A 13,500-nucleotide genomic window follows, 5' to 3' on the forward strand; every position below is an offset into this window, starting at 1 on the left:
TCCATGTCCACCTGTCCATCTCCATGTCCACCTGTCCATCCCCATGTCCACCTGTCCATCCCCATGTCCATCTGTCCATCCATCCCATCTGTCCATCCCATGTCCACCTGTCCATCCCCATGTCCATCTGTCCATCTCCTGTCCTCCTGTCCATCCCCATGTCCACCTGTCCATCCCCATGTCCACCTGTCCATCCCCATGTCCACCTGTCCATCCCCATGTCCTCCTGTCCATCCCCATGTCCACCTGTCCATCCCCATGTCCATCTGTCCATCTCCTGTCCACCTGTCCATCCCCATGTCCACCTGTCCATCCCCATGTCCTCCTGTCCATCCCCATGTCCATCTGTCCATCCCCATGTCCACCTGTCCATCTCCTGTCCACCAGTCCATCCCCATGTCCACCTGTCCATCCCCATGTCCTCCTGTCCATCCCCATGTCCACCAGTCCATCCCCATGTCCACCTGTCCATCTCCTGTCCACCAGTCCATCCCCATGTCCACCTGTCCATCCCCATGTCCACCTGTCCATCCCCATGTCCACCAGTCCATCCCCATGTCCACCTGTCCATCCCCATGTCCACCAGTCCATCCCCATGTCCACCTGTCCATCCCCATGTCCATCTGTCCATCTCCATGTCCATCTGTCCATCTCCATGTCCATCTGTCCATCTCCTGTCCTCCTGTCCATCTCCATGTCCACCTGTCCATCCCCATGTCCACCTGTCCATCCCCATGTCCACCTGTCCATCCCCATGTCCATCTGTCCACCTGTCCACCTGTCCATCTGTCCATCCATCCCATCTGTCCATCCCCATGTCCACCTGTCCATCCATGCTCACCTGTCTATGCCCACCTGTCCGTCCGTGCCCACCTCACCTGTCCATGCCCCCCTCACCTGTCCATGCCCACCTCACCTGTCCATCCATGCTCACCTGTCCATGCCCACCTCACCTGTCCATCCGTGCCCACCTCACCTGTCCGTGCCCACCTCACCTGTCCATCCGTGCCCACCTCACCTGTCCGTGCCCACCTCACCTGTCCGTGCCCACCTCACCTGTCCATGCCCCACTCACCTGTCCGTGCCCACCTCACCTGTCCATGCCCCCCTCACCTGTCCATCCATGCTCACCTGTCGGTGCCCTCACCTGGGCAGGTGGGCAGCGCGTTCAGGCGGGCGCAGGCGCAGCGCGAGCTGCAGGTGATCGCCTCGGGCCCCGCCCACGTTTTCCGCGTCGACAACTTCGAGGCGCTGAGCGGCGTCCAGAGCCAGCTGAGGGACAAGATCTTCGCCATCGAGGGTACCTGGCACACCTGGACGCACCTGGGAACTCACCCGGGGGCACCTGGGGGCACCTGGGGGCACCTGGGGGCACCTGGGAACTCACCTGGGGGCACCTGGGGGCACCTGGGGGCACCTGGGCACACCTGGGAGCTCACCTGGGGGCACCTGGGGGCACCTGGGTGCACCTGGGAACTCACCTGAGCACACCTGGGCACACCTGGGGGCACCCACAATACATCTGGGAGCACCTGGCGCACCTGGGCGCACCTGGGCACACCTGGGCACACCTGGGAACTCACCTGGGCGCACCTGGGCACACCTGGGAACTCACCTGGGGGCACCTGGGGGCACCTGGGGGCACCTGGGAACTCACCTGGGGGCACCTGGGGGCACCTGGGAACTCACCTGGGCACACCTGGCCCCTCCCCCAGGCACGAGCTCCGCCCACGGCAGCTCCTTCCAGCTGGAGATGGCCCAGGAGGGGTTCAGTGCCACCCTGACCGCGGTGAGTGACCACTGAGTGACCAGAGTGACCAGAGTGACCACTGAGTGACCAGAGTGACCAGAGTGACCACTGAGTGACCCTGAGTGACCAATGAGTGACCACTGAGTGACCACTGAGTGACCAATGAGTGACCACTGAGTGACCAATGAGTGACCAATGAGTGACCACTGAGTGACCAGAGTGACCAATGAGTGACCCTGAGTGACCAATGAGTGACCAATGAGTGACCAATGAGTGACCCTGAGTGACCAATGAGTGACCAACGAGTGACCAATGAGTGACCACTGAGTGACCAACGAGTGACCAACGAGTGACCAATGAGTGACCACTGAGTGACCAACGAGTGACCCTGAGTGACCAGAGTGACCACTGACCACTGAGTGACCAATGAGTGACCACTGAGTGACCACTGAGTGACCACTGAGTGACCAATGAGTGACCAATGAGTGACCACAGAGTGACCAGTGAGTGACCCTGAGTGACCAATGAGTGACCATGAGTGACCCTGAGTGACCACTGAGTGACCACTGAGTGACCATGAGTGACCAATGAGTGACCATGAGTGACCACTGAGTGACCCTGAGTGACCAATGAGTGACCCTGAGTGACCCTGAGTGACCAATGAGTGACCATGAGTGACCAATGAGTGACCGTGAGTGACCAATGAGTGACCACTGAGTGATCCTGAGCGACCATGAGTGACCAATGGGTGACTCTGAGTGACCACTGAGTGACCAATGAATGACCCTGAGTGACCAATGAGTGACCACTGAGTGACCAATGAGTGACCCTGAGTGACCAATGAGTGACCAGAGTGACCACTGACCACTGAGTGACCCTGAGTGACCACTGAGTGACCAATGAGTGACTCTGAGTGACCACTGAGTGACCCCTGACCCTGAGTGACCCCTGAGTGACCCCTGAGTGACCCTGAGTGACCCCTGACCCCTGAGTGACCCCTGAGTGACCCCTGAGTGACCCCTGACCCTGAGTGACCCCAAGTGACCCCGAGTGACCCCCGAGTGACCCCTGAGTGACCCTGAGTGACCCCTGACCCCGAGTGACCCCGAGTGACCCCGAGTGACCCCGAGTGACCCCGAGTGACCGCTGCCCCAGGCCGGGCCGGTCCTGGGGGCCGTTGGCGCCTTCGATTGGGCCGGGGGCGCCTTAACCTACGGGGGAGGGGCGCCCACCTTCCTCAACGGCTCCGGACAACACCTGGGCACACCTGGAGAACACCTGGGCACACCTGGAGAACACCTGGGCACACCTGGAGAACACCTGGGCGACGCTGCGGATGCCAGGGATGCTTACTTGGGTAAGGGGCACACCTGGGATACACCTGGGGGCACCTGGGATACACCTGGGATATACCTGGGGCACACCTGGACAACACCTGGGCACACCTGGAGAACACCTGGGCGACGCCGTGGATGCCAGGGATGCTTACCTGGGTAAGGGGCACACCTGGGATACACCTGGGGGCACCTGAGCACACCTGGGATATACCTGGGGCACACCTGGGCACAGCTGGGCACAGCTGGGCACAGCTGGGCACACCTGGGCACACCTGGGGGCACCTGGGCACACCTGGGCACAGCTGGGCACAGCTGGGCACACCTGAGCACACCTGAGAACACCTGGGGACACCTGGGACACACCTGGGGACACCTGGGCACACCTGGGCACACCTGGGATACACCTGGGGCACACCTGGGCACACCTGGGCACACCTGGGCACACCTGGGGGCACCTGGGCACACCTGGGGGCACCTGGGATACACCTGGGATACACCTGGGCACACCTGGGGCACACCTGGGCACACCTGGGATACACCTGGGATACACCTGGGGACACCTGGGATACACCTGGGATACACCTGGGCACACCTGGGATACACCTGGGCACACCTGGGGACACCTGGGGACACCTGGGCACACCTGGGGACACCTGGGATACACCTGGGGGCACCTGGGCACACCTGGGGCACACCTGGGCACACCTGGGCACACCTGGGATACACCTGGGATACACCTGGGGGCACCTGGGATGGACCTGGGAACATCTGGGATGCACTTGGGCACAGCTGGGCACACCTGGGACACACCTGGGCACACCTGGGGCACACCTGAGATATACCTGGGCACACCTGGGCATACCTGGGATACACCTGGGATACACCTGGGCACAGGGGTGGGGTCACCTGGGCAGGGAAATTTACCTGAAACACCCAAAAATTCACCTGAAAATCCCTGAAATTCCCAAAATTTACCTGAAATTCCCAAAATTTACCTGAAATTCCCCTGGGACTCACCTGGACTCACCTGGACTCACCTGGGCTCACCTGGGCTCACCTGGGCTCACCTGGCGCAGGTTACGCGGCGGCGCCGGTGCCGCTGGGCCACACCTGGGCATCAAAATTAACCCGAAAATCCCCAAAAATTCACCCGAAAATCCCCAAAATTTTACCTGAAATTCCCCAAATCCCCCCCGGGACTCACCTGGGCTCACCTGGGCTCACCTGGGCTCACCTGGCGCAGGTTACGTGGCGGCGCCGGTGCCGCTGGGTCACACCTGGGCATTGAAATTCACCTGAAACCCCCCAAAATTCACCCAAAAATCCCCAAAATTCACCTAAAATCCCCAAAATCCCCCCCGGGACTCACCTGGGCTCACCTGGGCTCACCTGGGCTCACCTGGGCTCACCTGGCGCAGGTTACGTGGTGGCGCCGGTGCCGCTGGGCCACACCTGGGCATCAAAATTAACCCGAAAATCCCCAAAAATTCACCCAAAACCCCCCAAAATTTTACCTGAAATTCCCCAAATCCCCCCCGGGACTCACCTGGGCTCACCTGGGCTCACCTGGGCTCACCTGGGCTCACCTGGCGCAGGTTACGCGGTGGCGCCGGTGCCGCTGGGTCACACCTGGGCGCTGGCGCTGGGCGCGCCGCGCTTCGCTCACCTGGGCAGGGTCCTGCTGCTGCGGCCCGGACACACCTGGGAGGTGATGGGGCAGGTGATGGGCACACAGGTGAGTGACACACCTGGGTGAGTGAGGGACACACCTGGGAGGTGATGGGGCAGGTGATGGGCACACAGGTGAGGGACACACCTGGGACAGTTGAGTGACACACCTGGGCGAGTGAAGGACACACCTGGGCAGGTGAGGGACACACCTGGGAGGTGATGGGGCAGGTGATGGGCACACAGGTGAGTGAGGGACACACCTGGACAGGTGAGGGACACACTTGGGACAGGTGAGTGACACACCTGGGTGAGTGAGGGACACACCTGGGCAGGTGAGGGACACACCTGGGGGGACACACCTGGGACAGGTGAGATCACCTGGGGGGTCTCACCCATCTCACCTGTCCCCCCTGGGGGGGTCTCACCTGGGGGTCTCACCTGTCTCACCTGGGGGGTCTCACCTGGGGGGGTCTCACCTGTCCCACCTGGGGGTCTCACCTGGGGGTCTCACCTGGGGGTCTCACCTGTCTCACCTGGGGGGTCTCACCTGGGGGGGTCTCACCTGTCTCACCTGGGGGGTCTCACCTGGGAGGTCTCACCTGGGGGGGTCTCACCTGTCTCACCTGGGGGTCTCACCTGGGGGGTCTCACCTGTCTCACCTGGGGGTCTCACCTGGGGGGTCTCACCTGTCTCACCTGGGGGTCTCACCTGGCTTGTCTCACCTGTCTCCCCCTGCCCAGGTGGGCTCCTATTTCGGGGCCTCGCTGCTGGCGCTGCAGCCCTGCCCAGGTGAGCCCCGGCCCCGCCCAGGTGAGCCCCCCCAGGTGCGGCTCCTGGTGGGGGCGCCCCTGTTCTACGGGGGGGGCAGCGGCGGCCGCGTGCACCTGTGCGAGCTGGGGGGACAGGTGAGCGCACCTGGGCAGGTGAGGCACACCTGGGGGCTCAGCTGGGCCTCGGCTGGGCCTCACCTGTCCCACCTCACCTGTCCAACCTCACCTGTCCAACCTGTCCAACATCACCTGTCCCCCTGTCCCACCTCACCTGTCCCCACGTGTCCCACCTGTCCATATCTCACCTGTCCATCTCCCACCCACCTCACCTGTTCATATCTCACCTGTGTCATCTGTCCCACCTCTCCCACCTGTCCAACCTCACCTGTCCCACCTGTCTCACCTGTCCATCTCACCTGTCCATCTCACCTGTCCCATCTCACCTGTCCAACCTCACCTGTCCAATGCCACCTGTCCCACCTGTCCCACCTCACGTGTCCCACCTGTCTCACCTGTCCGTGTCCCACCCACCTCACCTGTCCATCTCACCTGTCCCACCTGTCCATGTCCCATCTCACCTGTGTCTCACCTGTCCCACCTGTCCCATCTCACCTGTCCCACCTGTCCCTGTCCCACCTGTCCATCTCACCTGTCCATGTCTCACCTGTCCATGTCCCACCTGTCTCACCTGTCCCATCTCACCTGTCCATGTCTCACCTGTCCCATCTCACCTGTGTCCCACCTGTATCTCACCTGTCCCTGTCCCACCTGTCCCTGTCCCACCTGTCCCACCTGTCCACCTCACCTGTCCCTGTCCCACCTGTCTCACCTGTGCCCGTCCCCCCGCAGGGCGCTCACCTGTCCTGCCCGCAGGCCCTGCAGGGCTCACCTGGGCAGCCCCTGGGGCGCTTCGGGGCCAGCCTGGCTCACCTGGGCGACCTGGACGGGGACAGGTGCGCCGAGGTGGCCGTGGGGGCGCCCCTGGAGGACGACGGCCACGGCGCCGTCTACCTGTTCCGGGGCGCACCTGGCGGGCTGCGCACCGAGCACGAGCAGGTGAGGGGCACCTGGGACAGGTGAGGGACACCTGGGGCACCTGGGGCAGGTGAGGGGCACCTGGGACAGGTGAGGGGCACCTGGGGCAGGTGAGGGGCACCTGGGACAGGTGAGGGACACCTGGGGCACCTGGGGCAGGTGAGGGGCACCTGGGACAGGTGAGGGGCACCTGGGGCAGGTGAGGGGCACCTGGGACAGGTGAGGGACACCTGGGGCACCTGGGGGAACCTGGGGCAGGTGAGGGACACCTGGGGCAGGTGAGGGCTGGGGGGGCAGGTGAGGGGCACCTGGGGCAGGTGAGGGACACCTGGGGCACCTGGGGCAGGTGAGGGAAACCCAGGGCACCTGGGACAGGTGGGGGCTCACCTGGGGGAGGGGGTTCTCACCTGTCTCTCAGCTGTCCATGTCTCACCTGTCTCATCTCACCTGTGTCCCACCTGTCCCATCTCACCTGTCCATCTCACCTGTCCATCTCACCTGTCTCACCTGTCCAAGTCTCACCTGTCCCATCTCACCTGTCTCACCTGTCTCACCTGTCCCACCTGTCTCACCTGCCCAGCGCATCCCGGGCTCCCGGTTCCCGTCCCAGCCCCAATTTTTCGGCCAATCGCTGAGCGGGGGGCGTGACCTGAGCGGGGATCACCTGCCCGACCTGGCCGTGGGGGCGCGCGACCAGGTGCTGCTGCTCAGGTGAGTCCAGGTGACCCCAAACCGCCCAAAATCACCCAAAATCACCCAAAATCACCCAAAATCCACCCAAAATCCACCCAAAATCACCCAAAATCCACCCAAATCCACCCAAAATCACCCAAAATCCCCCAGGGCTCACCTGGGCCAGGTGCTGCTGCTCAGATGAGTCCAGGTGACCCAAAATCACCTGAAACTGCCCAAAATCACCCAAAATCCACCCAAAATCACCCAAAATCACCCAAAATCACCCAAAATCCACCCAAAATCACCCAAAATCACCCAAAATCCATCCAAAATCCACCCAAAATCACCCAAAATCATCCAAAATCCACCCAAAATCACCCAAAATCACCCAAAATCACCCAAAATCCACCCAAAATCACCCAAAATCACCCAAAATCCACCCAAAATCACCCAAAATCCACCCAAAATCACCCAAAATCACCCAAAATCACCCAAAATCCACCCAAAATCACCCCAAATCCACCCCAAATCACCCAAAATCCACCCAAAATCCACCCAAATCCACCCAAAATCCACCCAAAATCACCCCAAATCACCCAAAATCACCCAAAATCACCCAAAATCACCCAAAATCCCCCAGGGCTCACCTGGGCCAGGTGCTGCTGCTCAGGTGAGTCCAGGTAACCCCAGGTGTGCCCAGGTGTATTTTCGGTGTATTTTGGGTACATTTTTGGGTGTATTTTGGGCACATTTTGGGCACATTTTGGGTTTATTTTGGGTATATTTTGGGTGTATTTTGGGTGTATTTGGGGCTCATTTTGGGCACATTCTGGGCTCATTTTGGACACATTCTGGGCACATTTTGGGCACATTTTGGGCTCATTTTGGGTGTATTTTGGGCACATTCTGGGCACATTCTGGGTGTATTCTGGGCTCATTTTGGGCTCATTTTGGGCTCATTTTGGGTGTATTTTTGGGTGTATTTTGGGCTCATTTTGGGTGTATTTTTGGGTGTATTCTGGGCACATTTTGGGCACATTTTGGGCTCATTTTGGGTGTATTTTTGGGTGTATTTTGGGCTCAATTTGGGCATATTTTGGGTGTATTTTGGGCACATTCTGGGCACATTCTGGGTGTATTTTGGGCTCATTCTGGGCTCATTTTGGGCTCATTTTGGGTGTATTTTTGGGTGTATTTTGGGCTCATTTTGGGTGTATTTTTGGGTGTATTTTGGGCTCATTTTGGGTGTATTTTGGGTGTATTCTGGGCACATTCTGGGCTCATTTGGGGCTCATTTGGGGCTCATTTTGGGCTCATTTTGGGCTCATTTTGGGCTCATTTGGGGCTCATTTTGGGTGTATTTTGGGTGTATTCTGGGCACATTTTGGGTGTATTCTGGTCTCATTTTGGGCTCATTTTGGGTGTATTTTTGGGTGTATTTTGCGCTCATTTTGGGCTCATTTTGGGCTCATTTTGGGCTCATTCTGGGCTCATTTTGGGCTCATTTTGGGCTCATTCTGGGCTCATTTTGGGCACATTCTGGGCTCATTTTGGGCTCATTTGGGGCTCATTTTGGGCTCATTTGGGGCTCATTTTGGGCTCATTCTGGGCTCATTTTGGGCACATTCTGGGCTCATTTTGGGCTCATTTGGGGCTCATTTTGGGCTCATTTTGGGCTCATTCTGGGCTCATTTGGGGCTCATTTTGGGCTCATTTTGGGCTCATTCTGGGCTCATTTGGGGCTCATTTTGGGTGTATTTTGGGTGTATTCTGGGCACATTCTGGGTGTATTCTGGTCTCATTTTGGGCTCATTTTGGGCACATTCTGGGCTCATTTTGGGCACATTCTGGGCTCATTTGGGGCTCATTTGGGGCTCATTTTGGGCTCATTTTGGGCTCATTCTGGTCTCATTTTGGGCTCATTTTGGGCTCATTTGGGGCTCATTTGGGGCTCCTCCGGGTCCCCAGGTCCCCGCCGCTGCTCCGCGTCCGCGCCAGCGTCGCCTTCGCTCCCGCCGTGATCCCGGCCCGCGAGTGCCCCGAGGGGGACGAGCTGCGGGAGCCGCTGGCCCTGGCCCAGGTGTGCTTCGACCTGCGCAAGGTGACGGACGACACCTTCGGTGAGAGCCCGAAACCCTCACCTGAACCCCGAAATCCTCACCTGAACCTCACCTGAGTCCCAAATCCCACCCCAATCCTCACCTGAACCCCAAAATCCTCACCTGAACCTCACCTGAGTCCCAAATCCCACCCCAATCCTCACCTGAGTCCCAAAATCCTCACCTGAACCTCACCTGAGTCCCAAATCCCACCCCAATCCTCACCTGAGTCCCAAAATCCTCACCTGAACCTCACCTGAGTCCCAAATCCCACCCCAATCCTCACCTGAGGCTCCCGGGCCCTGGCCCAGGTGTGCTTCGACCTGCGCAAGGTGACGGACGACACCTTCGGTGAGAGCCCGAAACCCTCACCTGAACCCCGAAAATGTCACCTGAGTCCCGAAAATATCACCTGTGCCCCGAAATCCTCACCTGAACCCCGAAAATATCACCTGCGCCCCGAAAATATCACCTGAACCCCAAAATCCTCACCTGAACCCCGAAAATATCACCTGTGCCCCGAAACCCTCACCTGAACCCCAAAACCCTCACCTGTGCCCCGAAACCCTCACCTGTGCCCCGAAAATATCACCTGAACCCTGAAAATATCACCTGAACCCCAAAATCCTCACCTGAGTCCCCAAATCCCACCCCAATCCTCACCTGAACCCCAAAATCCTCACCTGAGTCCCCAAATCCCACCCCAATCCTCACCTGAGTCCCAAAATCCTCACCTGAACCTCACCTGAGTCCCAAATCCCACCCCAATCCTCACCTGAAGCCCAAAATCCTCACCTGAACCCCGAAAATATCACCTGTGTCCCAAAATCCTCACCTGAGCCCCAAAAATCCACCCCAAACCTCACCTGAACCCTGAAACTCAAGCCTGGAAATGCCAAAATCCCCAAATCTCCCCAATTTTCCCCAAAATCCCCCAATTTTCCCCAATTTTCCCCAAAATCCCCCAATTTTCCCCAATTTTCCCCCAATTTTCCACAAAATCCCCCAATTTTCCCCCAATTTTCCCCAATTTTCCCCAAAATCCCCCAATTTTCCCCAATTTTCCCCTAATTTTCCCAATTTTCCCCAAATGTCCCAATTTTTCACAGTTTCTCCCATTTTTCCCCAATTTTCCCCTATTTCCTCCCAATTTCCCCCCAATTTTTCCCAATTTTCCCCAAAATCCCCACAAAATTTAATTCTTTTTTCCCCAAATTTCCCCGAATTTCCCCAAATCCCCCAATTTCCCCCAATTTCCGCCAAAAATCCCCATTTCCCCCCAATTTTGCCCGATTTTCCCAAATCTCCCGATTTCCCCACAATTTTTTCCCCAAATTTCCCCAATTTTCCCCAAATCCCCCAATTTTCCCCAATTTCTCCCCAATTTCCCCCCAAAATTCCCCATTTCCCCCCCAAATTTCACTCATTTTCCCCAAATCCCCAAATTTCCCCCCAATTTCCCCCAATTTTTCCCCAATTTTCCCCCCAAATTTCTCAATTTCCCTCCAAATTTCCCCAATTTCCCCCCCAAAGTTCCCCATTTACCCTCAATTTTCCCCAATTTCTCCCCAAATTTCCCCTCCAAAATTCCCCATTTTCCCCCCCAATTCCCCCCTATTTTCCAAAATTTTCCCCAATTTCCCCCAAAATTCCCCAAAATTTTCCAAAATTCCCCCAATTTCTCCCCAAATTTCCTCATTTCCCCCCAAATTTTCCCCATTTTTCCCAAAATTCCCCATTTTCCCCATTTCCCCCCATTTTTCCCAATTTTCCCCCATTTTTCCCAAAATTCCCCATTTTTCCCCCATTTCCCCCCATTTCCCCCATTTTCCCCATTTTTCCCAAAATTCCCCATTTTCCCCTCAAATTTCCCCAATTTTCCCCAAAATCCCCCAAATTTAAGTTTTTCCCCATTTTCCCCCATTTCCCCCATTTTCACATTTTCCCATTTTTCCCCAATTTCCTATTTCCCCCATTTTCCCATTTCCCCCATTTTCCCATTTTCCCCATTTTCCCCCATTTCCCCCATTTTCCCCATTTTCCCATTTTCCCCCATTTTCCCCATTTTCCCCATTTTCCCCCATTTTCCCCCATTTTCCCCCATTTTCCCATTTTTCCCATTTTCCCCCATTTTCCCCATTTTCCCCATTTTCCCCCATTTTCCCATTTTTCCCCGATTTTCCCCATTTTCCCATTTTTCCCCATTTTCCCATTTTCCCATTTTTCCCATTTTCTCCCATTTTCCCCATTTTCCCCCATTTTCCCATTTTCCCCCATTTCCCCCATTTTCCCATTTTCCCCCATTTTCCCCCATTTTTCCCATTTTCCCCCATTTTTCCCCTTTTTTCCCCATTTCCCCCCATTTCCCCATTTTCCCCCATTTCCCCATTTTTCCCATTTTCCCCCATTTTCCCATTTTCCCATTTCCCCCATTTTCCCATTTCCCCCATTTTCCCATTTTTCCCCATTTTTCCCCATTTTCCCCCATTTTTCCCCATTTTTCCCATTTTCCCCCATTTTCCCATTTTCCCATTTTCCCCCATTTTCCCATTTTCCCATTTCCCCATTTCCCCATTTTCCCCATTTTTCCCCATTTTTCCCATTTTCCCACATTTTTCCCCCATTTTCCCATTTCCCCCCAAACTCCCATTTTTTGGGATTTTCCCGAATTCCCGTTTTCTCACCCCAATCCAGGCTCGCAGCTCTCGGCCTCGCTCTGGTTCCGGGCCGAGCTGGACCCCGGCCGCGCCCGCGCCCGCGCCGATTTTGGGGCGGAAAACGCCAAAAACGGGACCCTGAGCCTGGGGCTGGGGCGGCGCTGCCGGGAGCTGCAGATCTTCTACAGGGTGCGGATTTGGGGCGAATTCCGGCGATTTCGGGAAAATTGGGGGGAAATCGGGGGGGAAATGGTGAAATTTGGGAAAAAAATGTGAATTTTGGGGGGAAAATTGGGGGGGAAATGGTGAAATTTGGGAAAAAAATGTGAATTTTGGGGGGAAAACTGGGGGGGAAATGGTGAAATTTGGGAAAAAATGTGAATTTTGGGGGGAAAATTGGGTGGGAAATGGTGAAATTTGGGAAAAAAATGTGAATTTTGAAGGGAAAAGTGGGGGAAAATTGGGGGGAAATTGGGAAAAATTGGGGAAAATTGGGGAATTTGGGGGAAAATGGGGGAAAATTGGGAATTTTAGGGGGATTTGGGGAAAATGGAGGAATTTGGGGGGGATTTCTGGGGAAAAATTGGAGAATTTTTAGGGGATTTTGGGGGAAATTGGGGATTTGGGGAATTTGAGAAAAAATGGTGAAATTTGGGGGGAAATTGCGGGAAAATGGGGAATTTTGGGGGAAAATTGGGGGAAAATTGGGGAAAATTGGGAAAAAATTGGGGAAAATTGGGGAATTTGGGCGGATTTTTGGGGGAAAACTGGGGAAAATTGGGAATTTTAAGGGGATTTGGGGAAAATGGGGGAATTTTGGGGGGATCTGGGGAAGAATTTGGGGATTTTGGGGCGGAAAACGCCGAAAACGGGACCCTGAGCCTGGGGCTGGGGCGGCACTGCCGGGAGCTGCAGATTTTCTACAGGGTGCGGATTTGGGGCGAATTCCGGCGATTTCGGGAAAATTGGGGGAAAAATCGGGGGGGAAATGGTGAAATTTGGGAAAAAATGTGAATTTTGGGGGGAAAATTGGGGGGGAAATGGTGAAATTTGGGAAAAAATGTGAATTTTGGGGGGAAAATTGGGGGGGAAATGGTGAAATTTGGGAAAAAATGTGAATTTTGGAGGGAAAATTGGGGAAAATTGGGGGGAAATTGGGAAAAATTGGGGAAAATTGGGGAATTTGGGGGAAAATGGGGGAAAATTGGGAATTTTAGGGGGATTTGGGGAAAATGGAGGAATTTGGGGGGGATTTCTGGGGAAAAATTGGAGAATTTTTAGGGGATTTTGGGGGAAATTGGGGATTTGGGGAATTTGAGAAACAATGGTGAAATTTGGGGGGAAATTGCGGGAAAATGGGGAATTTTGGGGGAAAATTGGGGGAAAATTGGGGAAAATTGGGAAAAAATTGGGGAAAATTGGGGAATTTGGGGGGATTTTTGGGGGAAAACTGGGGAAAATTGGGAATTTTAAGGGGATTTGGGGAAAATGGGGGAATTTTGGGGG

General features: G+C 56.0%; 1 protein-coding gene across 9 annotated transcripts in view; it reads left to right on the forward strand.

The window, feature by feature from the left end:
- Window positions 1–13,500, forward strand: part of LOC110481100 (integrin alpha-X-like) — a 42,290-nt gene that overhangs the window by 10,860 nt on the left and 17,930 nt on the right. For 7 of the 9 annotated variants that reach the window (XM_085593485.1, XM_085593489.1, XM_085593488.1 and 4 more), the window contains 9 exons: window positions 1,156–1,300; window positions 1,716–1,789; window positions 2,906–3,107; window positions 4,683–4,822; window positions 5,499–5,663; window positions 6,378–6,584; window positions 7,144–7,274; window positions 9,207–9,358; window positions 12,032–12,183. In XM_085593485.1, coding sequence (XP_085449611.1) covers window positions 1,156–1,300; window positions 1,716–1,789; window positions 2,906–3,107; window positions 4,683–4,822; window positions 5,499–5,663; window positions 6,378–6,584; window positions 7,144–7,274; window positions 9,207–9,358; window positions 12,032–12,183 — 1,368 coding nt within the window. The other 2 variants (XM_085593491.1, XM_085593487.1) reach the window with 2 other exon arrangements.

The sequence above is a fragment of the Lonchura striata genome, chromosome 16, assembly GCF_050655825.1.
Source record: "Lonchura striata isolate lonStrDom1 chromosome 16, ASM5065582v1, whole genome shotgun sequence".
In the NCBI taxonomy this organism is placed as follows: Eukaryota; Metazoa; Chordata; class Aves; order Passeriformes; family Estrildidae; genus Lonchura; species Lonchura striata.